Source organism: Nesoenas mayeri (assembly GCF_963082525.1).
Source record: "Nesoenas mayeri genome assembly, chromosome: 4".
NCBI classification, from domain to species: Eukaryota; Metazoa; Chordata; class Aves; order Columbiformes; family Columbidae; genus Nesoenas; species Nesoenas mayeri.
The window spans coordinates 27,390,083-27,417,797 of record NC_137540.1 but is presented as its reverse complement, the minus strand read 5'-3'; the positions used below and the strand labels follow the sequence as shown (position 1 = coordinate 27,417,797).

At 41.5% G+C, this 27,715-nt stretch overlaps 1 protein-coding gene across 1 annotated transcript in view; it reads right to left on the bottom strand.

The window, feature by feature from the left end:
* Positions 1-5,668: 5,668 nt before the first annotated feature.
* Positions 5,669-27,715, bottom strand: part of LOC308039999 (transmembrane protease serine 11E-like) — a gene marked incomplete at both ends in the record, with an annotated part of 38,911 nt that continues 16,864 nt past the window's right edge. The window contains 7 exons of the mRNA XM_080343803.1: positions 5,669-5,830; positions 7,233-7,375; positions 8,152-8,411; positions 9,629-9,824; positions 12,905-12,943; positions 21,875-22,038; positions 25,107-25,174. Of these exons, the coding sequence (XP_080199929.1) occupies positions 5,669-5,830; positions 7,233-7,375; positions 8,152-8,411; positions 9,629-9,824; positions 12,905-12,943; positions 21,875-22,038; positions 25,107-25,174 (1,032 nt within the window). The remainder of the gene's footprint in view (positions 5,831-7,232; positions 7,376-8,151; positions 8,412-9,628; positions 9,825-12,904; positions 12,944-21,874; positions 22,039-25,106; positions 25,175-27,715) is intronic.

The window sequence follows — 27,715 nt, the reverse complement described above, 5'->3', positions numbered from 1 at the left end:
CGCGGGCCGCCTCCTCACGCCGGAAGGCGGGACCGAGAGGCGGCCTGAGCCCGGCGTGAGATGGCGGCGGGCGGTAACCCGCGCGTTAAGTATCAAACGCGAAACACAAACCACCACAAAACCCACTATTCTCAGCTCCAAAAGTAACACACATGTTAAAAAAACAAACGCCCATCAGGTTCAAGAATGACCGGTTTAGACAATTGAGCACTTCTGAGCCCTGCTCCCGCAGGAACTTCATCACCATTTCTTGCAGAAGAGAGACAGAAAGATGGCACCCACTTCAAAAATAAAGAAAATTTCATTAAATGGGGAAACTGCAAAACCCTTGGGAGCAGCCAAGGCTGCAGAGATTTGGCAGAAAGTAGTCAAAAAGGACATAAAATGTCCTATACCAACATGGTGCATAGGATTACAGAAAAGTTTCCTCTTTTTAGAATTTTTGGTGGCAGCAACCATCCTTCTGCCTCCTCCAACTCAACATTCCCTCCTAAAAACATTTTTTCTCGTTTCCCAAACTCTGTTTAAAATCCCAGCATCACCTGCCTTCCTATCAACAAAATCTCCCTTAACTTAAACACAGCCTTCTCTGTTGTTAACTAGCCTAATCATAAAATCTTTGTATCATTAGCACATTATTTTAGTACTTATCTCTTCTGTGACTGTAACTAATAGAGGCGTAGCACCCTTCCACATCGTCTTCAATATTTACCCACCCTTTGTACTAAACTAGTAACAAAGACTAAGAACAGGTAGAACACACTGTGCTGATTCAAACACGGGCTTTGCTTTAGCAAGATCAGGGTGAAAGTACTCACACCTGCTAAATAGCGGTTTTTTTGGTGCCACACAGAAAGAAAATTAAAGATGTGGGCAAATTTCAGAAAACCACTAGAGGTCACTAGAAGCCTGAAATGCTGGACTGAAAGACCGGGAAAGGTAGAAAGCCGTTCCCTTCTTCAGGATGATGAATGGAATTATTACCAGTAAAGAAATTGATATTTAAGGCTGGTATTTGCTTTGTAGTTTTTTTCACATAATACATTAAATCAGAAAGCACAAGAATAAAATTACTTCTTATTTCAGAAAATTTCAAAGAGCAGTGCACATATCTGCTGAACAGAATGAACAGCAGTCCTAGCTATAGAGAAACAGATTTTGCATAATAACAGTGAATACTGAAAAGTCCTTTGCCTAAATAGAGACACATCCAGTTAATTCTTGCCTAGCAATGTAGCAGTAATTAAGCAAAGACTAACCATCAGTGAATGTGTGAACATAGGCATTGTAAGATAAAATAAAAGTGGTCAGATTCTGTTTCCACAAAAAGCCAAAGAAGCCAGTTCCCAAATGCTTCAATTAGAAGCAGTTGTACTTAGAAGCCCTCTAGGTTGTTGGTACCAAATCAAAAAACATACAGATTTTGCTCTTATTTTCCAAGACTGCAAAATCTGAAATATCTGGAGCCATCTGACTTTTTCTCCAATAGCCTCCTGTTTTAAAAATACACATAACCCTAACCTCTTTTCAAATTTGGTGAAATAAATCAATAAAGAAATAAAGTTCTGAGCTCTATAGTTATACCATATTAAAGTCAGCTATACCTGGACAGGAGAACACCACCAATTCTGGACTCAAGCCCCAAAATCCTTCTGACTTCAGTTGATGTGCGGTGCCATAGGTTCATTCTATGTGCAGGTATCAAACACAACTTTAGAGCCAGTCTTTTCAAAAGGAGCTGAAGCTGATATAGCTGCAAATCTCCTTTCCATCTGCTGGGGGAAATCCCAGCCAACTTCCACAGTTGTGGGTTTTGTTTTGTTTTTCCCAGTCTTTTAATTTCCAGGCACAATTTCACATTCTTACTGGGGACTCTAGAGCAGGGATTTAGAGGATGCATTTATTTGTCTCATTTAGTTACTAAGCAAATTAAAAGACAAAACTCCATGTGTTATTTGAAAGCACCAAGGCCTACACAATTCAGTTTATAGCATGCAGGCCAGTGCAGAAAGGACTGTGAATCCACATGAACGGTGCTGCTTCCATGGTTTTCCAGACACCCTGTCCCAGGCTGTGGCTTGCCATGGGCTCTGGCAGCAGCGCAGTCCTGACTGGCAAAGCTTCGGCTCCACTTTTTGGCAAAACTTCAGGTGTGGGAGTGCTTGGCTGGCATGTCTAAGAGGATTCCAGCTTCCTAGTGGGGTGGGCCAAGGGATCTTGTCACTTAAGGCTGCTCTAGCCAGCGACGCCTTCCTAGAAACCACGTTAACAATGTTCTTAAAAACCTCATCCAGATAAACAAAGGCACCGATTACCTAAGCCGATTTCACACTGACACACACAGGAACGCATTTCCAAAAGCAAGCACCAGCTCTTCTATGCACATGCATCTCCAACACAGACTGGAAGCTCACAGATAAATATTTATTGAGTTAAATGATAACTTTTGGCTTTCAGATCTTCTGATTTGTTAACAGGAAAAGCAGATAGGGAAGCAGAATTTCTACAAGCTTTACCCACCCAAGGAATCCCAGTGACAGCTTCATAGCATTCAACCAGACCTCCTCACATGATCACACTTTGCACAATCAGCCTATAATTTCTTTCCACCTTGTGCTCCAGGCTGAAAATCAGCTTTTGGCAAGCCTCACACAACCTGATTTGAATAATCAGAACTTTGGAACACATTTCTGGATGCTGTAAATCTGCCTGGAACATCTCAGGAGAACTGGTAAATCAGCTGCTCCCTACAGCCAATTGCTGGGAATGCCACTTACAAGTTTTTCCAAGGCCAGAAGCAAGGTAGTTGATTCTTGTATGAAGCTTCAGATCCATAATCAAATCTGTTTAGCGCTAAAATTAGCTAAAATTCACCTTTTGAGTATTTTAGAAAAGCCGATGTCCCACCTTGTCTTTGCTGAAACATCTGTAGAGCTCCAACCACTGATAAAGAAAAACGGGTCCGGGGGTAGCAGGATGAACAAAAAGCACTGCAGTTTTAGTTTAGTCTTAGGTCAAAATAAGGAAGATTAATCTATTTTCAATCATATAAATTTTTAGCTTAGTTATCATTATGCAAAAAAAAAAAAAAAAGGACAGAAAAGAGCAATTTTTTTAAATACATTTAATGTTATGAAACATATTCCCTTTATATTGTTTGAATCCTTGCTAAATCTTAACACCAACAACAATAAAAGGTTTTTAAAAATCTTTAATCACACAATATTCTCTTTGTTTCTAGGGCAGAAAAACAGTCTTCATAAATAAAACACTGACATGGAGTGTAAGACAAACCCAGGCCAGATAGTTTGCTAAAAAATTTGTGAAGTGCATCTGGCTGGCTCAGGACTCCCTGAGTAAGGTAGACATTCTCCCACATGCCTTGTGGCTGTTTGGCTTCTCATGAGAAAATCTGAAATAAAGGTCCCCTTTCTCATTTTAAAGGTATTATATATACAAGTCACTTGCAGTGTGAGGTAGGAACCAGTATATAGAGGTTGTATCTAATTTGGCCTTCACCCCTTTATTGCTGCCCCTCCATTTTGTAGGCAAAAAAACCCCAGATTTAAATGCAAAACAAAGCCTTAGCTATCTATGAAAGCAAACTGCTATTCTCTTTCAATTGCAATTCATCAGTTGATTATAATGACAGACACTTGCCACGATTTTCACCTTTGCAGCAATAAGAGGCACAAACACTAGATGTATTTTTTTTTTTCCCCCCCAAAGGATGCTTTCAAAAAAGGGGGACCTGAACACTAGAAGACACTAGTGTTTCTAGGTGACCTAATCCAAATGTCTATTAAGTTTCTATTTAGTAACTGAACATGACCCAGAGTAAGTTCTTAGTTGAAAAATAGCAGCAACTCAAAAGTGCATAAATTAAAAACTTCAACAATAAATTAAGGAAACAGATTTGCTGCATCTAACTATCCTCCTAACTGTCCCAAGATCCTTTCTTAATTTTTTAATGGACATGGAAAATCAGAATAAAGATACTACTATATCAAAACAAAAACTAAACTAAAACCTTCGATAATTTCTTTCTGAGATAAGGCACCTTGTCTTTCACCAAAATTCAAAAGATACATAGAAAGACTGGAAGGAGCACATTCTGTGATTCTGTGTGTAATAAGACAACCCCCTCCTTCACCACTGAGACTTCAGCACAGGCTTTTCCATCCTTATATAGGCTTTGGATTCAGGGGGTAATTTTTCAAGAAATGCTGAGCATCTTGTTCCCAGGGATGCTGATGGTTGGAGAGCTGGCACAGTAGGGAGGCTGAACAGAGACCCAAATCCGAAGCAGAAGGGAAGGCAGAACACTTTGGAGAGATTTTCAGCTGTCGTGGGTTCAGCTGTGGGGCCTGCATCTTCTTTTGTGTCTCATACGGACTCCTGTGAGTCCTGCACTTGCAGCTGAAGCAGCCCGGTGGCCAGAGACTGCGGGAGACAGTGCTGGAGGGACACTTTGGATCACCATATCAAAGGCATGGGCTCTATGGGACAGCGATAGTGACATCACCAGCAATCCATGGAACATCACGCTTGGAGGTAGGAAAAGTGCTTAATCCATGTATAAGGATTGCATTTACTCTGAAGTACCTATGTTGACTTTTTTAATGGGAAATTACCCTTCAGCCTCAAAAGACAGGAGCATATTCACTCATGGCAGAGATTAATTCATCAGTGAAGCAAGACAGTTTATCACTATTTGCTTTCTTTGCAGCAAGATGGTTTCATCTGGCTGGCATGCCCTTGGAAAAGCACACTATTTCTTCAGTTTATTTGCAGTGAATGTTTATTTTTCCTTTAGCACAAATGTAAATGCCATGTTTCCTTCCAGCGAGGTTGTTCATGGGGACACACTTATTACAAACAAATTTGGTAGAACTTGTGTCTCTGGATCTTAAAGCATGTTCTGAGTTGAACAGAGTAGGTCCAGAAAGGAGCTGGCACAGAGGTAGCAACACAGCATTGTGATAAGGCGCTTCAATAACAGCACCTTTGAGTAACTTGGAGCAGAGTCCACCAAAAATTTTCTGTTAAAAATGTGCTTCAAAAGAACATCAAGCTTTTATATTGTGCCTTCTAACTTACTGCAAGCACAAAAATTCTCCTCTTCCTTAGCTAGGGGATACGCTCAGTCCTAGCTGATCCACTGTTGACTGTCATCAAGGCCACCGAGCAGGGTGCGCGTCCAGGGTCTCTGCTGCAGTCTGTGCAGATCATAGTCTCTAACAAGAATTAAAATTAAGGGTTCATTATGCTAGAAACACAGCTGTGACAACATTTGTTTCAATGCAGGAAGAATGTTCAGCTTCAGACCTCAGCTGTGGCTGAAGAATTTTTTTTTTTCCTGGAAAATGTTTGTATTTACAAAGCAGGTAAATTGGTAGCTTTCAAATGTTAGCTTAATGACATCAGTTCGTAATTTCTTGTAAGTGAGAATGTTTTGAGACTCAAAATGAGGCAGGCAATCTCATATGTTTAATATAAATTCACAAGGGGTTAGGATCTCTGACAGCAAAGACAGCACTTGCTGCAGGCGAAGGCTGCTTCAACCTACGTAGGAATATATATACTAAAAAATATAGCCTTTCAGGATTACAGACAAATGGGAGTTACACATAATCTATGTAGTTAAATCCCTTTTCTGATTTTGGAATCAGATGCCAGTTTTTGAGGTAATCCACTCACGGAAATAAGTTACTCGTGTGTAAACTCCAGGTTTATTTGGTTTGGCACAGTCGTCTCCCCAGCTCACTATTCCTACAAGGTACCACATCATTCTGGAGTCTGGAGTAGCCAGTGGTCCCCCAGAGTCCCCCTAGAGAAAGAGGGGAAAAAAATATTTAATTGATCAGAAGAGAAAAGGTAATTCTCTCCATAGACATGAGGTGTGTCCAATAAGAGAAGAAAGCAAGCAGTACAAAAAGCTCCTTTTGTGAAACACTGCTCCCCACCTGCCTTTTCTTTTTCCTCATACGTAGTACAGAAACACAAATATATACAGCAACCTAAAATGACCTGGCGTGTTGGTAAGCCCACCTAACATCCTGGTTTGTTTTTTTACAGTAACAACTATCCTTTCAACAAATTCTTTTAGTCACTTGCAGCCATTACATTTCAAAAAGGATTTAGTCAGGAACTTGGTCTTCTAATTAGTCACTCCTTAAGATGTTTGCCACTCTCAAAGGCTGAATTCAGATACAGGTCACTGCATTACATGGTATTATTATCAAAATAATAGTTAAACGGGAAACCTTGCAGGCTGAAGGCAATCCTCTTGCAACAGCCCAAATTCCCCATCTTCCACCAAAATGCTTTACTGAAATAACTAGCAGCTGCACCCTTTAGTCCAGGTCTCTTCAGTGCTGAGCCAGGCAGGAACAGAGGAATTGAGCTGCCCAGACTTATTCCACAAGGAGTTTTGCTTTGGGCGTAAATCTGTACATCTGGGATTCTAGAAGGGATCTGTTTTGAACCAGTGCTTCTGAGTACATTCTTTAGAAATAACATTATAGACATGACTTTTCTCAAGGTTATTATTATGGAAATATTTTTATTTTTATTCCTTGCAACATTTGCCAGTCTGAGCCATGCATTTATCCATTGAATTTACACCTAGCTTCCTTATATTTATTCTTTCAGACAGTTTTCCTTCCACTGATCCATGTCTGTTACCAGGATCATATCATAACAGAGATCTATTGTGAAATGATCTAGTCCAAAATTTAATTCCATTGAGTGATTGTGCATTTTTGCTGGCAGTTTAATTGCTACGTTCTTCATCTTCTTCCTTCCCAGCTGTACAGATGTCTGCTCTTGGCCACTTGAGTAATGTAGTTTTTAGCTCTTGTTTACCATTTTGGCATTTACTATCTCTGTCAATGTCTTGTCATACCACTTTGCAAACAAATTTTTTAGATTTCACACAAGATGTTATAAGAAGCCAATGGGCTTGTAGCAGCTATTCTGAGTTACATAGTAAGAATTTCATTTCATTCTATGAAAGGTTTTAATTGTGAATATTATACTAATTTAACTCTCTTAGTATGGGGTTTATGTGTTAAATGATGTGTACTAAACGCTATTTCATTTTACATCCTAATTCCTGTTTGATCTGAGTCTGTGTAAAGGACTAACACACTGCCAGTTAATATTTATTTGACCAAATGCTAGACTCAGCATTAAAACAGTATTTCTTTCTAATTTTCAGCTACAGTTACCTGACAAGCATCTACTCCTCCTTCCAAGTATCCAGCACACAACATCCTAGGTGTTATGTCCCCATCATACACTTCTTCTCTGTTGCAAGTGTCTGAGTCTATAAGTTTCACTGTTGCTTCCTGGAGAACATTTGGAGTCGGACCTGAGGGAAAAAAATAGTTTGTGAGTTTACCAACAGAATTACTTTGCAAGGATTAAGATACAGGAAGAGCCTTTAATGTTCTCTTACGGAGGACCAGCTTAACTCAGTTTAATATGGAGGTTTTGCTTGTTGCTCTCTCTAAATTAGGCCATGAAGGAAAATGTGCACACACACTCAGTCTCATTTAGGAACTGTATCAGTAAGATAGAAGTAATGACTACATGGTACATAGCGCCTAAAGTGTAACACCATATATGCCATAGATGTTCCATACAAAACCATGGGACGCAAATTACCTAGCCATTTAGGCAGGTGATACAAAATGAAGATATCCTCATTCAGTTGCTAAATCTACTGCAGCTGATAAGAGCATGAGCTTTGGCAAGTCACCATCTGCAGCTCACTCTGCACATTTTCTTGAAAGCTCGCAGAGTTACTTGTAGCTTCTCGCTAGGGCTGGACAATATTTTCTTAGGTGCTTCAGTAACACATGCATGGCTAGACTACCTGTATTAAGAATTTAGAATATGAAATGGACAGGCTGGAAAAAGAGAAGTGTCTTCTCACTGTTTTCTGCTTCAGTGGACTGTAGCTCTTTGTCCAGTGTAATTTTAGAGCAAGAAACTGCTGCTCACTATTAAACAAACCTATTTCTTATAGGCAAAGAATTAGACTCTGCCATACAACATAAGGCTACAGAAGTCGTGTCAGTTCAGCAGCAGCTTAGAGCTGCTGTTCTTGCAACATATGGGTTGCCTAGTAGACTCAGGACTCACCGTCATTGGTAAGTGCTCCCCAGCCTGTGATGACAGCATAAATATTGTACGGAAAAGTCTGAGATGGCTCAGGCAGACAAACACGGTGTATGCTACTCGTAAACTCAACTTGTTTCGTGAGCTGCACAAGTGCAATGTCATAATCGTGCTGTGGGTAGCGGTACTTCTCATGAATAATGATAGTCTTGACTGATCGTTTCAAGGCTGGTGGCTTCAGAAGTGCTCCAAAAGTAGCAGTCCACTTCTGAGGGTGACTCATGCTGAAAAAGGTAAGAGTACTGTAAGTATCTAGCTGTAAATATAAGTATTACAGAATTTAAACTTGGTGAGCATCCATCACTTTCCATGATACTGTGTCCCACATAATTGTGGGTCGCTGCTAGAGGAGGGCAATCCTGCACTCCCTCCTCAAATGTGGTCTCATACTCCTCCCCTACTCCTTGCCCCCAAGCTAGCCGTTGTGTGGCTGCAGGGTGTAATCAAAAACCTCTTCTGCTAGAAAACTCGTCATCTCCTTTACTCTTTTTGCCTGTTAATTATCTGTTCAACCAGCTGTTCCATCTTGCACGCCCTGCAGCTCTGCAGCTCCACAGTTTTCACACTTGAAACAGAAACAGGCTGGGAGTGCGTGGCTGAATGGAGGGGTAGGAATGGGAGATTATAGCTTCCGGCAGCAGCCTACCTGTAACACCTTTAGAAATGTTTTGTGCAACAGGAAACAAATGCTCTGCCATTTCGGTCACATTACCTTTTCTGCATTTCTTGGCTGAATATGCCAAATGACTTGATTCCCACTTACAAAATTGCCAGTTCTGCTCCAAAAAGTCAGTCTTTAATTTCTCATTAAAAGATACAACTGACAAGTCTGTTCATCCCTGACTTTTCTCCTCTAAGGCAGAAAATTGTTCCCCTGGAAAGAGTCAGGGGTGCACTACAAATCTGGAAAGCCACACAACTGAGGTACTGGAGAGTGCAGAGGAGAGTGACTAAGCTAGTGAGGGGCCTGGACCACAAGTCTGATGAGGAGCAGCTGAGCGAACTGGGGCTGTTAAGCCTGGAGAAAAGGAGGCTGAGAGGAGACCTTATCCCTGTTTTCAACTACCTGAAAGGAGGTTGTAGCATGGAGGATGTTGGTCTCTTCTCTCAAGTAACAAGTGATAGGAGAAGAGGAAATGGCCTCAAGTTGTGCCAGTGGAGGTTTAGGTTGGATATCAGAAAAAAAAAAATTCTTTATGGAAAGGGTTGTCAGGCATTGGAACAGGCTGCCCAGGGAAGTGGTGGAGTCACCATCCCTGGAGGTGTTTAAAAGGTGTTTAGACAAGGTTTTTAGGGACATCATTTAGTGCTAGAGTTAGGTTAGGTTATGGTTGGACTCTGTGACCCAGAGGGTGTTTTCCAACTGAAATGATTCTATGATTCTAACTTGATACATGTGAGTCACATTCTGCTGCAGATTCTCCCTAAGCTGGGAACTTACTCTCTGAAGCAGTGAGCTGCAGATACAAGCCATGTGTTGCTGATGAGCGTTGCACCGCAGCGATGGATATTGTTGTACTGTAAACTAGCTTGCCACGGCCAGTCGCCAGTCTCTGCAGTAGACAATCCTCCAACTATTCGCAATGATGAGGATTTTGCCATTGACTTGACTGATCTATTCTGCCGTAACCCACAGACTGTCAAAAAGGAGAAAGAGTGTATTAGTTTATTAAATAGGGCTGCCAGAAACATGTAAAATTACACACCACTTAGGTTCTCTGACAGTATTAACATCAACGAGAAAACAAACCTTCCACCAGCCCCTCAAATCAGGGATCCTCATGCACAACCCCTTCTGTTACAAGCCTGAATGAACAACTGACTATTATGGACAGCCATGATGGTGAATCATTCAGGCTTAGCTGTATGAGCAGCCCAAATCAGGAATCAAACCCTTCACCATTCACCCAGTACCATTCCCAAATACAGGGATTGCCAACTTTCATGCCCCAGGTAATTTGTCATTAGGATAAAACATGAACAAGACAAAAAGCTGAGATGGAAATGATCCAAGCCATGGGTTTTTATCATGCATGCAGGCAGATTATATCAGCAAGATGTCACTTGGAAACAGGCAGCTGCACATTGCAAACCCAGCAGTCTGCAACTGGCCCTGCAGAGGCACTTCAGACAAAGAGCATCACAGTAATCCAAGCCAGAGACTAAGGCATGGATACCTCCAGCATGCTGTGCATCCATGACAAAAAGTGTCATGCTCCAAACCCAGAGAGCAGAAATGAAAATATCCATGGTTTCAGCCACTAAACACAGGATATTCAGGAGGAGCTGAAGCTCCCCAGTAGCTTTAGAAGCTTCCTCGATGGACAGAGCTGCTTCAGCTGTCTTCTCCCATGCCAACAGCATCAAATCCATCTTACCTGGACCAAGACCCACTAGTTTTCACCCATGCCCCAATTTCAGCTAGACATTAGGATAAAGTTGACAGGACTATCCCAATCCATTGAAAAAGACAGCTAAGAATTATTTGCATCGTGACAATACCATCCAAATCATTGCACTGCCTATCGCCAGTGACCCAGAGCGGGACAAAGCAGAAATTGGTTGTACGTCACTGAAGAGACACCAGCCTCGGGGCCCTTGGAGTCCTCAGCAGCAAAACGCTGGAGCCACGCAGAGTATAACCTCTGCCCCTTTCTGCTAGGATCTGCACAAGGTTATGTTAACTGTACCTTGTATTCAAAAGCAGCAGCAATAACACAGCCAATCAAAAACTGTTCATAAATTTTGGGAAAAAACAATAGTCATGCAATACTGAGAAGCTCATGTGTTCAGCGGAGTCTGCTTTGTTCTGAGATTTAAAACCACAATGAAGGAAATCGGTGAAATCTAAAGATACAGCTACTTGTTTGAAACTTTACATGTGGAAGGAAAACTGGAGAACATATCGGAATTGATAAGAGTGTCTGCACTAGCATGGTTCCCTCCTGAAACCTCTTGGCAACACTCAATTACTGCTCCTAAATCTGCACAATCCTATCAACCCTCTGACCAGTCAGTGTTGAAAACACAGGGAATAACTCACAGTTCTATCAATGCCCCAGAACACCAGCACCTAAAACCAACCCAAAGTGATGTTATTTAACCTGGCATAACTAGGCAGCCTGTCGCTAAGGAACAGATCAAACCTTCCTAGAGTTAAAAGAAAACCAAATTGCAAGCAAAAATGGCTTTTTGTGACTACTCAGTCTCCAAAGAAGCTGACTTCCTCCTCAAAAAGCTTAAAAACATCCTTAAAACAAACTACCTCAACTCCTACAGCAATGCCTTCAGAAGACCAATCATATTGCCTTTTATTTCCATAAGGAACAATTTTATGATACTAGCCATGCCAAAATCCAGAACATTTTCATTATAATCACAGGCTGATATAACCTATACATTTCCTTATGGTCCCTTCCATTCTTTCCAGTGCACACTGAAGAAAATGACATAGTCCCAGTTTCTGGGAGCGATTATTCCAAACTCTTCTGCCTTTGCCCAATCCTACCAGCTTTTGGGGCACTTCTCACTCGCAGGCCATGTCAGTGGTCTTTGCTAGGCTGCTGTCCTTAAAGCACCAATTAACAACATGCTGGTACCCAGTCAGGTCTAAACCTTGCCCCTTAGGACAAGCAACAAGGCAGAGATTAATTATTATGCTACAGCATCCAGGACAAACATATATGAAACAGATTCTGCAGTTGCTGCTCTGAGATGCAGTTCCAATACTTTACATCAGAGAGACACAAGATAAGGTGTCTGCCCTGCACAAGCAGGATTAAAGTATTCTATTTAAGTACAGGTTTTAATCTATTTATAACTTATATATAATCTGCTCAAATATACAATGTACTCAATCCCTGATAAGGACTCCTTTGCCTTTAGCACACTATAGTACACCTTCCAGTGAGTTGCTGTGCCTACACATTAGAGCAGCCAACTAGCCCAAAGGATTAAGTTCCTTTATTTATTGGAAGTCCTTGCTCACTCAGTTTTACTACATACACCTTGGAGCCATCTGGAACAGCTTTCATGGAGAAACATGACTTAGTCTTTGCGTGTCCAAATATGCAGTGTAAAACCTCTCACTGCTACCAACAGCATCAGTTTGGTAAATAAACAAGTGTCCCGAACATTGCAATGCTCAGCCCTCACTGGCTACATTCTCTGTCTCCTAGATGGTGGGGTTTACATTTAATTTGCACCCTTCATCTCCCACATCAGCACTGCTGGAGGCACCGACACAGCAGGACCCACATGTCTTCTCTCTGCCCAACCTTGGGAATCTCTACGGTGCCCTCAGCACTTGCACTTTTCTCATTGTTTGCTCTTTTCTCATAAAAACTGCAGATATTGGGGAAACATACAAACAAACAAAAACCCCCCAAAAAACCCAAAAAGCACACCAAAAAACTCCACGACCAGGGGGCTCAGCAGTGCATGTAGACCTTTTCTAGAAGGGATTTTCAACCCATCAACATTATTTTCAAGCCACTTACGTCAGTTCTCCTAAACATCCCAGAAGACACAAACAAAAGGCTTCCCCATGACTGAGCACAATTTCTAAGCCCACCACTCACCTGTGTGAAGTACAAGGTTGCATTCATTAAACAGGAGGATGAGAAAAGGTCTTTAAAGGCCAGAAAAAGTTCTTAGAGACTACTAACGCTAATTACAACAGTTAGAGATTGCCCAGGCTTAAAAAGCCCTCACTTACTGTCATTGAAGAGGGCTTCTGCTCTTTTTGCCTCCACATCTGAAACAAATAAACAGTCAGGGTCAGGCCAGGACAACAGAGACATGATTTGGGCATCCCCCCCAACAGCTACATGGATACAGGGCACCACAGGAGCTACAGCTGAGAGGGCTGAGAGGGAAACCAGTGGAATTTCACACCAAGGCTGTGTTCTTGCGCTGGCTGTTGACTTCTGTGGTCTCACTTGCTCTTCTCCAGCCAGCATCCTCCAAGGAGCAGGCACAGGGTGTCTCCTGACATTTCCAGAGGGAAGCACAGACAAAACAAGCCCCGTATTAACCAAAATCCACAATTTTGTTCGGAAGAAACTTTTACAGCGTAAAGTTTTCAAGTTCCTTGTTTTTTCTGTAGAATTCACCAGTGAGGACCAGAGGGGATTCTGACACTCCATGCCGTCTTCAGGACCAGAAGGCACTGACTTTACTGCAGCAATGACAGTTTACAAGAGCAGTGGCTCACTCTCTCCTATCTTATTGAGCAACAGGGTGTCCGCTACACTATGAGAGATAACTAATAGCTATTTATTGCATGGCACAGCAGGTTTTAGCCATGCATTCCCTGCTTTAATACACACATTGGATGTTTACAGACAACACAATACGCTTGTGCTGACAGTAACAAGCATTGGCTCAAGGTATAAGTCTATCGCCCTTCTTCCAGAATGCTGTTTTACTAGTGCTACCATTTTAGTTGACAGCAGTCAAAATAAAATTTAAAAACAACAACAACCACCAACCAAAAACCACCCTTCACACAAAACAATGTTTAGGTTATTTCTATATTCTCATGCAGCATCCACAACTCATTTTGCAGCTGGAGAGCTATTCTCAGCAGATCCCTGGCCTTACCCACTTAATTAATTTCTCTTTTCTCTTTGCAGCTACACAAAACAATATCCCGGCTTTGACCCAAAACCACACCAAGCCAGGAGCAAACTCTTTGGAAGCAAAGGGCTCTGGCTCATCCCTGTCACCTATCGTGCTTCTGTCACTTGTGTTTTGCTTGTGGGCTTGGCACTCCTCCTGGTATGCAGGATGAATTGCATAGTTGCAATCCACCATTACTAGACATGTACTCCTTCATTTCTTAATGACATTATGCAGATTATGCTAGAAAAAGGAAACAAACAGAACTCCAGCATGTGCACGGCTTGACTGCGGGGAGTGACACAGAGGAAAGGCAGTGCCAAGGATGCCATATGCATATGCAGCTGCTAGTTTATTTTGTAAGAATGGGAGATGAGTTATAATTGGACATTTATGTAGCAACATAGTCTTATTAACTATAAACAGCAATTGTTCCCATAGTAAAGGTAAATAAGGTTTACTGTTGGGCAAGCAATAACTTCCGAGTCCCCTTTAAGTAAAACTGCTCACTTGTACTTTCTCAGTTCCTATGAAAGAACAGCAGTTGTATCCTATGAATTTCCATGGATAACACAGTCACTTGTTGGCCAAGATCCTCAATATCAAGATGTAATATTACCAGACAGTAAAAAATCTAGGCCAGCAAAGGGATTAAAATGAGGATTAAAAAAAGAAAAAAGGGTGCTGAGCTGTGCTAAAGATTTGACTACTTCACTGATATGTTTATATTGGCAAGAAAAACTTTGAAAAATCTGGCCCTACTTGGTTATTTCAGCTATGATGAGCATCCAGAGTTTTCCTAGAAATTCATACCACCTTCAGAACCAGCTCAGCATTTCGGCCATTCTAATATTTTTATATCTTGAAACTGGTAAGAATCCAACAAATGTTAATCAACAATGAAAGAGCACCTTTTGCCTTCAATTGCAATATTGATAATAATGTTTTTTTAGCTTTTCTCTGGGTGGAGAGACGTTTACCTCACAATGCCTAATTATAAAGCCTGCAGTCAATTATTAACACTTATAGTATGTTGCAAAGCTCATGGAGATGACAAAAGGAGCAAGCAGCTCGTTCAAGCACAGTGCCGGAAGCAATTTGATTGGCATGTTCTCACTGCATGGAGTTTTGCTGTGAGTCGCGCAGCTGTTCTGCCAGCCACCTGTCTATGTCTCTGTTTGCCTTTTTATGAGGCACCTACAAAAAAAGTGCAAACCTCACAAGGGCAAAATCTTGCTCTGAGCTGTATCCGTTGCTTCCAGCTGGAGTGACTTCTGTGTATTTGGAAGAACAAGACTTAAACACACATACACTGCCAAGTCTTAAATAAGATGTCTGTATAGCTTTGAATTTTGACGTATTTCGTAATATATCAAGACTACGCAGCCGATGTACTCTCCTGCTTCCCAACTGTTGAAGGAAAAAGTCCAGTGACACTTTTTAATAAATTAAATGCTGTGTTCGCCAGGGTTTGCTTTAGAGATCTGCCAGATACAACACCCTGAGCATGTATCCCATACCGGGAGCTGGAATGCAGAGTGTACCAATGAAAACATCACAGAGAAAACCTCAAAATAAAGTTTTTAAGAGGTGAAAGCAGGTCTGCCTGGCAACAGAACCAAGAACCCATTGTGCAGATCAGGACAGGTGAAATTAAGGGCACAATACACAGGACTCAAAACCAAGGTCCCAAACCTAGCGCACATGTACATGTTTGGAAACCTGACGTCACTGGCATGATTTTCATATAAGCCAAGCCCACAATCAATCTCACCAGAAGCAGAGAGCGCTCTGGGTTACATGATACTGCTAAAAAATCACGTTGCTTACTTGCTTACCTCATTAGGGGTTTGGCTTCAGTCATTACTAATCTACCATTTTTGGCCTGGGCAAGAGCATAGCTGTTCATGTTGTACCAGCCAACGTGTTGCAAGCTCTGCCTTGAAGCAATCACTTGTATGGCATGAGAGACAATTTTTCTGCCCTGCTCATTTACCAGTTGCCCTAGTTGTTTGCATTACCAAGAAAAAGCATCAATTAGTAACAATTAAAATGTCATATCTTCTCCCAGCCACATACAGCACATGCAAAAATAGTTGTTTGGGCTGCATTTAGGAAAACAGTGTTCAGGCTTCCATTGTAAACAAGAAACAAGTTCAACCTGAATATGCATTGCCTCTCTGTAAAATGGCACTTGCTATTTAATTAAAGCTTGCCTTACTTGAAAAAGAAAACTAATGTTTAAATTAAAATCACAGAAATCTCTTGAAATGCGGCTTAGGGATTCCATCTTGCAGAAGAGAGCTCTGTTCTCCAAGTGGCCAACTACTTTTGCTAATGCAGTTAACAATGTATGTGTTTGAGCAAACATGGAAAAAAACAGGGAGTAACCAAGTGCAGGAAACCATCTTCATTTTGGTAATTGTTTATATGTAATAGCTAGTTCACACAAGGATTTCTAAGGGAGTTCAGTGCCCAAAGCCCATGGATCTGTTTGGCAACCATCTAAATGTTTGCAGGTTCACATATAACTGCTTAGCGAACGTGACCACTTCTGAGGGATTCAGAGATTCCTACTGAAGAAGGTGTTCACTTTGGCACATCTCTCAGTGTCACTGCACCAGAAGAATTCATCTTGTGTCCACTGCCTCATTCAATGTTAGCCACAGAGTCCACTGTTGATAATAAAAGGAAAATAACAGACAGAACTCCCAGTGACATAAATGGAGCAGACATTATATTGAAGTAGTTCAAGAAAGGCAAGCAAATGCAAAATTAGGGGATATTATGCATTTTCAGTGTGGAAAAGGCCAGAGATGGCTGCAAAATTAAAGATGTTCTAAACGTCTGATACAGGTTTACTCAATTACATCATCTTTCACAGATGTTGATTCCCACAAGAAACTTTTTCTTTAAGGTTTTCCACCTGTGATTGTCTACATATAATCATAACTGGTAGCATCAAAGGCAAACTGTGCTTTCCATCCTCTATCATATCAAGTTCCCACATCTTGAGTTGTTTTTTCCCCACAGCAAAGCCAAGGTAGAGATTATCATAAATTGGGTATGACAGGAGGAAAGAACACAAACACACACACACACACACACACACAGAGAAATAAGAAGTATGTGCTTCAGTACTAGTAAGACATTCTTGGACATGCATTTGAAACACAGCTCCATGAAATGCACCACGGAGCAAAGGAAGTGTGTTTTCCCCACTGTCACATTTTAATCACAACTTCCTCAAAAAGAGAGAAAATTATAGACTTCTCAGCTGCATCAGAAGCAGGGGCTCACCCAGCTGAGTGTTATTTAGGGTAACAACAGTGCATGTGGGCAAAAAGGGATCTCTGGCACGTTTTAGTAGGTCACCAAACTGGGCAGCTGAGAAGGATGTCACAGAGTACACCTGCCCTCCAGTGCAGACAGGCGTGAGGATAATAGCTATAGCCACTTTAATTACATTTTATTATTTAATTACATTAAAGACCATGAAGGCCTGAGGTCCTGGGGTGAGATGGGAATCAGACCAGTCCTTCAGAGCAGCATGTTCAGCCATGTTTCATAAACTATATCTGAAGGGAAATGCAGAAGTTTCCTGAAAGATGACAAAATATCTACCACATCTGAATTCCGTCCATAAGGATGGACAGAGGTCCACACCTCACAGCATCCTCATAGCCTCTCCAGCTGGGCAGCCTGCAGCCCAAGGAGGCATCTGCATGAGAAACTGTGTACCAGTTCTGTAGTGTGGATCCAAGCTGCTACAGTTTTTAGCATTATTTTTCCTCCTGAATATGAGGAAAAACTTCTTTGAGGGTGCCAGAGCACTGGAACAGGCTGCCCAGGGAGGTTGTGGAGTCTCCTTCTCTGGAGACATTCAAAACCCATCTGGACACAATCCTGTGTAATCTACTCTAGCAAACCTGCTTTAGCAGGTAGGTTGGACTAGATGACCTCCAGAGGTCCCTTCCAACTCCAGCCATTCTGTGATTCCTGACCTACACTCATACCGCAGCTGCATTCAAGGTCCTACTACAGCAGGGGCAACCCAATTGACTTGCAACCTCTGCAGGCAAGGCAGAGAAAGGGAGAAAAAAGAATTGAGTGAAGAAATTAATTAAATCAACTTATCTGGGTTGTCTAGGTCAGGCCAGGATGATTTCTTGCTTAATTCCTTTATCACAAGCACATCCTTGAAAAAATAATAATTTAAAAATACATTTCAGTCCATCCCATTTCAGTCAGCCTCTGCAGACTGTTGCAAACACTGAAATGTACCATCTTGTGCTAAACTAATAGCACCAAAGTGGAGGAACATCAGATCTCTGCTGCATTTCCCAATGTGCAGATGCATGTCCTGTTCCATTCCCCCAGGCTGCTGTGGTGGCTTGTAAAGTACAAAAAACCACACTGCTACATACATTATTTGAGATGAAACATTCCTCAGTCATCCAGGTCAGACACTCATCTGTGTGTCTCCCAACGAAGATTCGATAAAGAAGTGAAAATCTGTCTCCTAGGTCCTGTACTTTGTATTTGTAAGGAGCTTTAGCAAGCCTCAGATGCCAGATAAACAGAAATAATAACAGCTGACTTGTTGATCAAAACCAATTCATGACTCATTGTTCACAGTCAGAACCTTTGGCTGTGTTACAGGTAGGAATAACTTCCTACTCACTTTGAACAGTGCCAGTGTTCTTGCAACCAGTTTCTTTCTGACATCAGAAATACATTCCCAAAAATACATTTTGGGAGACTTCCAACCTACCTGACAGAGGGAAATAGTCTGGCAAGCTGCTCTACACTTTGCTTAACAGGGATCCAGGCTCTGAGGTAACACTACTTCTAACCAAGACACCCTGGGCAAAAAAAAAAATAAAAAAAAAATAAAAAAAAAATCAGCCTTGCAGGAGATCTCTTTGTTGCCAGAACCATAGGGGGGACAAACATGGGTGTTTCCAAGTCACCCAATTTTGATATCTCATTTTGCTGGCCCTTGCACTGCTGTTCAAAGAACATAGGACTTAGTTGGCTTGATTCTCCACTGAAAAATATTTGGGCTTCCAGTGGGGTTTGGACACAAGTGCAGAGATACTCATCACTTCCCATTTTCTGTCACAGGTACAGTGGATGTCTGGAGACAGCTCTGTCCTAGGCCAGAGGCAGGAAGAGAATTCAGTAATAATGCATCCAAAGATACCCCAATACAAATGTATTTTTGCAGCATTATGTTAAGAAGATCTACTGTTTAGCAATGATACAAAACACAGGCAATATTATTTTGCTTTCTTCCATTCAGTTTTGCACACTCATCATTTTTTCACATCTGTATGGTCAAGCTTCTACCTCTTTTGGAAAAAAATGAACTAATAAAACATTGTCAGTTTAGGCTTTATCCCCCCTTTATTGCCAATCCTCAGGAATGAAGAGACAAGCAAGTTCTACCCATGGGCCAGCTGACTACTTAGGTTTGTTCTGTTGCCCTGAACCGCATCCAAAGATCCCAATGCTGGACTCAATTTGCAGGAGTTTGTTGGAGCTGATCCCCAGAGCAAATGCTTTTGAATGAAGTGCAAGTTGGGACATGGTGCTGAACAACAAGATGATTAGATCCTAGGAGGAAGACTGAAGGAGGTTCTCCTTCTCTGGCCCTCCTAGCACACAATGTAAATAAGGGCCTGACCTGGATTTGTTCAACTAGTTATGCTTAGCTAAACTAAGTCATATCACATCTTCCAAGTTAGAATTTTTTGATAAGGTGATCACAATGAACAGGTTAATTATTTTTTACAAGCCATTAAGAAAATGTTTTGGGATTGCCTCAAGATAAACAAGGACTCCAGTTGGCAAAACCAAAGCTAGAATGAAGTAGAAGTTTTAAAAGTGCTGCAGAGCCCAGAAAAAAATATAGGGTTTCTTAGCTTGCCTTGGTTTAAATACTGATGTTGGATGGGATATTTCAGGAGGGAACAAAAAAGTGAGAAATGCAAACTCTAGATCCCCCCTTGCCTTCCAGGATCTATTGAAAATTGTCACTTCTCCCAGGTGTGGGGAAGGAGATTAAATTTCTAAGTTGAGACCTGCATTTCCTCCGAAAGCATAGGAGTGCTCTGTTCTATACTCCTCACTTGAGTCAGCCTGGGTTTCTTAAACAGCAGCACCAGCAGGAGCCTAAGCCTAAATGCCGAGTATTCGCAACAAAGGTGGGATAAAGTCTAAACTGACAGTATTTTATTAGTTCTTTTTTTTTTCTTTTTTTTTTTTTCAAAAAAAGTAGAAGCTTAATAGTACAGATGTGATAAAATAGCAAGTGTGCAAAATGATGAAATCCTATCACCAGAAAAGGATCCAAATGGAATCTTTTATTGTCATCTCCTAGGAACAGCAAGGTTTTGTTTATATTCCTTCATGTCACAGGGAACGATTGCACAATGCTGTCCTGTCCTAAGTAGCAGACTTATGTAGTCAGTGTCTTATGGTTAGGCTCAGAGAGACAAGAAAAGCAACAGGAAGTTTATCATACAGCTTCATCAAATTAACAGAGAGATGCCATCTTTTACTGAGACCAAGTGTTTAATGAAAACATTGTGATTCAATTATATCAGCTAATTAGTTCACTAGTTGCTAGTTAAAAAACTGTAACAGCCCTGGTGCAGCTGAAGGTCAACTTAACCAGCTTTGAGTCACTTTGCACTTTTACCAGACTGGGAAAAAAAAAAAAAAAAAAGAGCAGCTAATCAGATAACTCAACATGAAGATCACAGTCCTTTCCTAACAAGCATTTTTGTATACTTGCAATTTTATTCTTTATTTAAAGCTTCAAAATTCACTAAATCACAACCTGCTGTCTTAAAAACAAACAAAACCAACAACCACCAATTCTCCTTGAATCTCTCTGGCTGATGCCCTCACACTATTTCTGAGAGGAATTCCATGTGGTCTTTGCTGAACAGGAACTCCTAGAGTATAAATAACACTGATGATTCTTTGTCCAAAGGGATGTCACCTATCCTAAGCCATTCTAGTGAGGAAGACAGGTTGGCCCAATGAAGAAATGATGTGTCTGTGACAGCTCATATTTGAGTTTCACTGCATTATCACAATGCAACTTGCCCATTTCAAGCACCAAGAGGGAGAACAAGAGGTTGCTCCTGGTCCTTTCTGAGCAGGAGGAAGCCTGGATCCATCCAGTATGGAATGTAGCCCAAGGTTCTTGTGCTCTCAACACAACTGTCCAAGCCTCTGTCGATCTCTGCTGGGTTGAGCAGTCTCATATAGAAAAGCAAGCAGAAAGGACCCACCCATGTGCTAAACAGTCACCTTTGTGCTAAGGGTAAGCATAAGGTCTGCAAAACCAAACAGAGCAAGTATATGTGCCTTACTTTTGACTAGCAACTCTTTCTTGACAAGTCTGGCACCCCCTCAAAAGAGATGCTGACTATATGTAAACTGAGGCTGAGCCATTTGTAGAGACAAGAGTCTAAGCCTGCACAAAAATCCTCTAACAGATCAGGAGTGTAGAAGCAATGCGAAACTCACCTTTCAGTGTCTCATTGGTAATTCACTACATCAAAAACATAGTGCTGTCACTTTGCATACCCTGCAGATACAGGGCTGCTTTGCGAAGAAGGGTCTGAGAAATGACACTGAGAAGACCATTCTCCCTTCCTTTCCCCTTCCCACAGGGAATTTGCAAGGATCTTGATCCCCCTCACCAAAGATTATTCTTTCAGTCCATTTGCTGTTTCCCTACAAAGACTGTCACCCGAACATAGTTGCTGCACTTTCAGGCTCCTCAGAGAAAGCAAGACCTAGGGTCCTGCTCCTTGGTAAGGTTGGTACTGCAGTCTGGAGGGAGGGTAAGGCTGTACAGAAAAGGCCACAAAGCAACAGCTGCTGTTAATCCTTACCTTAGGTGGGGTTTACACATTGCCACTTTTGTTAATGAGCAAGGAGGCTGGTCATTCAGACTCGCAACAGCCACCATCGAAACGGAAAAGTCATGTCCCATCAATCAGAAAAGGGCAAGAGCTCGCTTTGAGAGATGTAGTATACTTACTTGAGATGGTAGAATATCTGACATTTATTCGCAGGGGGCCAGTGTATTTTTTCAGGCCCGTCCGTAAGATCCTTTCAACTTTTTCTCGCAATGCCTCTCTGGAATCAGTGGAGGAGAACCAAAATGTGAGCAAAGCCTCTGCCATCACACCATCCGCATCTGGGCTACAAACCAACAAAACACAATCTGGTTACCTTCAGCCCATTCCTTCATTTCTTAGTCTTTATCTTAGCTTCTCTAGCGATGGCAATGTTACAGAAGAGTAGATGAATTTTTGAACATTTCATACATTTCTGAGAGAAGGAGTTGGCAAAAGACAACCAAACAAATGCTGAAGGGTCAAGTATGTGTTTTGCTAGAAGACTTCATGATGCTTTCTGTGAACAAACGGCCAGACCAACACTGTACTCCTGGAGTCTAAAAAGCAGTCACTGACCACAGGTTTAGGGACACAGGAGCAGCAGGGAATGAACTGATTTGATTGCAGTGAAAAGGTGGTTGAGGAAAGAGATCACACAGTCCAGTTCTACCACTGCAACCTTGTGTGGAGTCAGAAGATCTGCTCAGCCATTCTTGAGAGAATGTGACTCATAACCTCATGTTATACAACAATAAACAAAACTCAGCAGCATATCCACAATCTACTTATCACAATTCAAGAGATGGACCAAAAAAAGAGGCATTTAACATCTCACTGAAAAGAACAAGCATCTCCATGCTGGGACACACAATTCCACAGTCTGAAGTGTGTACTGCAAAACTCATGTAAGAGCAGAGAAAATAAAAGGAAGGAAAAAAATATATAATGGACTACATTCACTCAGCAGTAATATTTGTTTTTTCCTTAGAGCTTCAGATACTGCAAGAGACTGAACGCTAGACTACAAACATTGACAAGTCTAACCTGGCATAGTAAATCTTACACTGTGCTTGCAGGCAGCTCATCCTTGGTCATTATACATTAAAGATGAGAATTTACTGAGAATCTTGTCTCCTTTGCCTCTTCCTACCTGAGTCAAGCAGCAATAACGCAACCCACAACAGGTGGAATTGCTCTGACTGCATACAGGGGACGAGCTAAAAGCAGATTGCTCCATCTTAAGCATCATTCAGATAGGAATAGAGAAGACCTTCCACTTATATGTAACTACCTTGGAAATTTGTAATTATAAAAGGAAAAAACAAAAAATTAAAAACAGAAGGCAGGTAGCTTATACACAAAGGAATCACACACCAAAATTTGTTATTATCACACTGAGGCATGCTGAGTGTTTCTTAGCTGAGCAGAAAGACACATTCCTTGCCTCAAGGACCTCATCATTGAAATCATGTAGCTCTATGTGAACTTTCCAACAGGCTGTTTTCTCCCTTACTGCCAACTTCAGCATGATTGCCACTCCGTTTATTTGCCAGATACTATCTGATCCTACCATGGGTGTTGCTCTGCATTTCTGAGGTGTTCCCTCACCTCTCCCCCCACTCCTCTTCCTGTCCTGTGCCACACTGGAATTACCATGTCAACTCTTGCAAGCTCACCACACCTCTCAAAACCCTCACCTTGGCACAACCTGCCTTGAATCACTCACTGTATAGCAAAGGTCCAGAGCCAAAAGACACCCAAGTCAAGGTTTTGTCTCTCTTTATTAGCTTATTAGCATTATTAGTAATGCATTGTTAACACTGTGCCAAAAATTTTGCAAGCAAATCCGTAACAAATGACCCCACTTAAAAGAGCTTGCAGTCTGGGCACTTAAACATGCATAAAGCTTGCACATTTGCTAAAAGCAAACAAGTTTCAGCACATGCACATCTTCCATCCAACACAGCAAACACCACAGCAAGTACTTTGGTCTGTCCCGGGGACCAACTAGGAATGAAGGATATTACTTCTCCCTATGGACTGGCCACTCACATCCTTAAACCATCCTGTCTACACTTAAACCACCATAGTCAGTGTGTACAAACATTCCTAAAGCTACATTCGAATAATGAATTTAGTGACTTGCCTAACCAAGGGCTCAGCTAAGGTAGGGCAGGAGGCAGGATTTCACAAACCTTGGAAGAACAAGGAGAAATACATTCATGAGAATAAGTTCTCAAGGCTGTTATCATTAGTCTGGCAGCTTTAGTGTCTTATTGTGAAGACGTTCAAGGTTCACATGGAAAGCAGTGGATGCTCATGAACAATACTGTAGTATTACAATAGACAGTTCAATAAAAATGTCACTATCAGCACTCAACAGTGCTCAAACATGCAAATAAAACAGCAGGTATTCTCTATTAATTTGCTAGTGATAAGAGAGAACAAAAATAATTGTGCAGTTATAATCCCAACCACAGGTCTGAATTCTTCATTTCAAAAAGCAGGAACAGCAGACCTGAAACAGAGCAGGATGACAAGGTGAACAAAGAACACCTCCTGCAGGGAATGGCTGAGCAAGCTGGGACTTTCAACTGACAAAAAAAAAAAAAAAAAAAAGAGTAGAGCTGATGGGGTAGAGGAGAGAAAAGTGATAAAAAGTGATATGGTGGGAGTGCCCGATACCACTAATTGCGTGGAGAGGAGGGATAGAGGTCAACTTTTCATCGCCTCTTCCAGCACAAGAACTAGGGGCCATCAACTGATCCAAAGAAGGTGGCTCCTCACAAGGAGCTCCTCACTAAAGGATGAAAGTGCACGAAGTTCAGGAGTCCAGGGGAGACTGAATGTGTCCTTGGAGGATAACTCAACCAAGGGCTGCTAAACAGACAAACCCTCACCAGTCCAGGGAATCCCACGTGGTAAACAGCTGGAGGATGGGAGCACACCAAAGTTATTAAGTTATCACAGAGCTGCTGTGTTTCCACTGCTACTTCTGCCCATTCTGTGAGATGCAACAGTGACAAATGGGACCTTCTAAAACAGCACAGCCACACTTGGGTTTCACTTGACAAGCCCAGCACAGCAGCAACATAAGAAGCAAAATGACGTCTGCATCATAGTGAAGGAAATAATTTTGAAAATGCTTTTTGTTTTTTAATAGCTAAAGTTAGATGCGCTTTATTAGCTAAAGCTTGCTAAAGGTTTGAGCGCAAAGGAGAGCGTGGTTCAGAATAAGATCATGCTTAACTGGAGATTATGCTTTGGTTTTATGTAAAATACACTTCACTGAATCTGATCGAATAGCTCTCTACTTGGGCTTGGTGACCACTTCATTGTATCTCAGCTCTGTGCATTTATTAACTCACATACCTCACTCTGATTAAGTGCGAACGGATGTATTTTTTCCTTAAAATGGAATTGTGAAATGTCTTGTCAATCTGTTGAAAAAAGAAAAATATGAGTTAACGACAAAAAAGGAAGGGAAGGGGATGTGTTGCTGGAAGGAACATTCAGAAAACTGCATGTAGTTACAAACTGACAGAAAAGAGACAAAAAATGCAATCCAGCCCAGATTCTGGAAAACATTTGCCACAAGCTTTTCCTAATTGTTTCCCATTTGGCCTAAGGCACATCATAAAAAGTTAACTCATTTTTATAAATATCCCAGAAGTACATCAGTGTGCTGTCTAGTCCACTACCAGGCATAATGAGGGATATTTATAAACATCCTGAATCGCACTGCTGCAATCTTAGAGTCATAAAGTCATAGTGGTTGGAAGAGACCCTCAAGATCATTGAGTCCAACTGCTAACCCAAGCCTGGCACTAATCCATGTCCTTAAGAACCTCATCTCCACATCTGTTCAACCCCTCCAGAGATGGTGACTCCACCACTGCCCTGGGCAGCCTGTTCCAGTGCCTGACAACCCTTTCTGGGAAGAAATTGTTCCCAATATCCAACCTAAACCTCCCTGGCACAACTTGAGGCCATTTGCTCTTGTCCTATCACTTGTTACTTGGGAGAAGAGACCAAAACCCTCCATACTACAACCTCCTTTCAGGTAGTTGTAGAGAGTGAGAAGGTCTACCCTCACAGAAGGAATACAACATGCTGTGCTCTGTGCTGCACTGAGCCTCTCTTGTAAGGGCCCTTTCTGATGCAGCACTTACCCTCAGTCCTGTAGAAATGCAAAAATGAGTCTACCAATGATCTCAAATAACACTTTGTGATTGCTCCACATGTTATGAGAATTATCAAGCAATTCTCATCAGAAATCAGAAATCTGTGACTCATAACTTCTGAGTATAAGGAATCAATCCCCAGATGATATCTTTGCTGGTGACTGCTTAGCCACATCCTGCTTTAGGCTGAATGTTGTCTCAGGATTGCATCATCAGTCTGAGACAGTGCTGCCTGGTAAAACATGGCATGAAATTCTGCCAGGAATAGCTCAGGATCACCGAAATATTGAGAAACAGTCAAGTCACCAGTGAGTTTTGCAGTTCCTCCTATCAGCAAGAGACAGTATATTGAACTTATCGTGTCAACATCAAATGTATTACAGGAAAAACTACAGAGAAATGCTTTAAAAAAAGAAAACTTGCATGTTTTTGTAAGTTTTTAGCCTATAAAGGCAGTCCGATTTAGAATCAAGTCTCCTTTGGAAGGAAAGAAAAAGAGGTAATGGTTCTCAAACACAGGCACCTTGAAGTCTTTCAGGTACAGAAACAAGCACGTACCCATGAAATCTGGGGGTGATTCCTCCCAAAGAACACAAAGCCCCTCCTCCAAGTCTGGGCTGTTGGAAGACATTGGCAACACAGTGGTACTGAGCCAGAATAATTTCAAGGTGAAAACTTCACATTTTAAGGTGATTTTAAGTCTATGCTCATAAAGAAAAAAGTTCATAATTGTCATGCCCTGAGCTGATCTTTTATCCTACTGTTACTGGCAGTTATGTGGAATTACTTAGGAAGCCACCAAAAAAATGCTATGGAAAAAAACACAGCAGACAGATAGCAATTGTGACAAGCCCCTGTATATATGCAGAATGCACTTTATCTTATCACTTGACAGCTGGCCAGCTGCTACCACTGCATTTTGTGAGGCATATGGTTAGAAATAAAAAATAAAGCGGTTTGTTTCCTATAGCTCTGCAGCCTGATCTACTACCACCCTTCGTTATTCAAAGTACTTGTCCTCAGATAACTTTTTTTTTTTTTTTTTATGATAATACTTGCTTGTCAGTTCTGTCAGAGTGTTAACTGCTTCACTGGTGACTGTGCAAGCAGAAACCCATAGCTAAGCCGCACTGCCAGCTTGGTGGCACACAATGGTATGTGCTATCTTGGGCGGTGCTGCCTCTCAGAACTTTTGAGGTCTTTAGGACAGGGACCTCTTTACACAAACAAAAGCAAGCCTTGAGCTGGGCTGAGGTACACCTGAAGCTTCTACAGCACTGAAGAGAAAAGTGAAAGCAGGCTGACTTAAAGCTTAGGACTGGAGAGGGGAAGAATTTGCATTCCCTTGCAAAGGAGGCTGAAATCAATATCACATTACTGAAGCCTGTATCTCCTCCTGGAAGTTGTGTTTTCAAGCCATCTGTGTCCTCTCATCTCTGAGACTGTGTTTTTGCAACACTTTCCATCTGCACTTGTGCAGCAGACATGGTGCTTTTCAAGAACAGTAAGCATGTTATTTAAAATTACACCAAAATGACTTACACTGATTTACTTCCATTAACTTTTACAATTTCATATCTGAATGAGAAAGTAGTCAGTTTTTCCTTTTTGGTACATACTGTCACTAACTTTCTCTGTCTGAAGAGTTGCCTTAGTACAACATCACCAATAGATAAAACAACTGGAGAGTGGTTTTGTTTCTAGTGATCCTTGTAGGGTCTTTAACACCTTCAAACTTGACCTGTTTTTTGGTTTGGTTTGGTTTTTACTTTTGTAACCTGGTATATCAAATCAGGA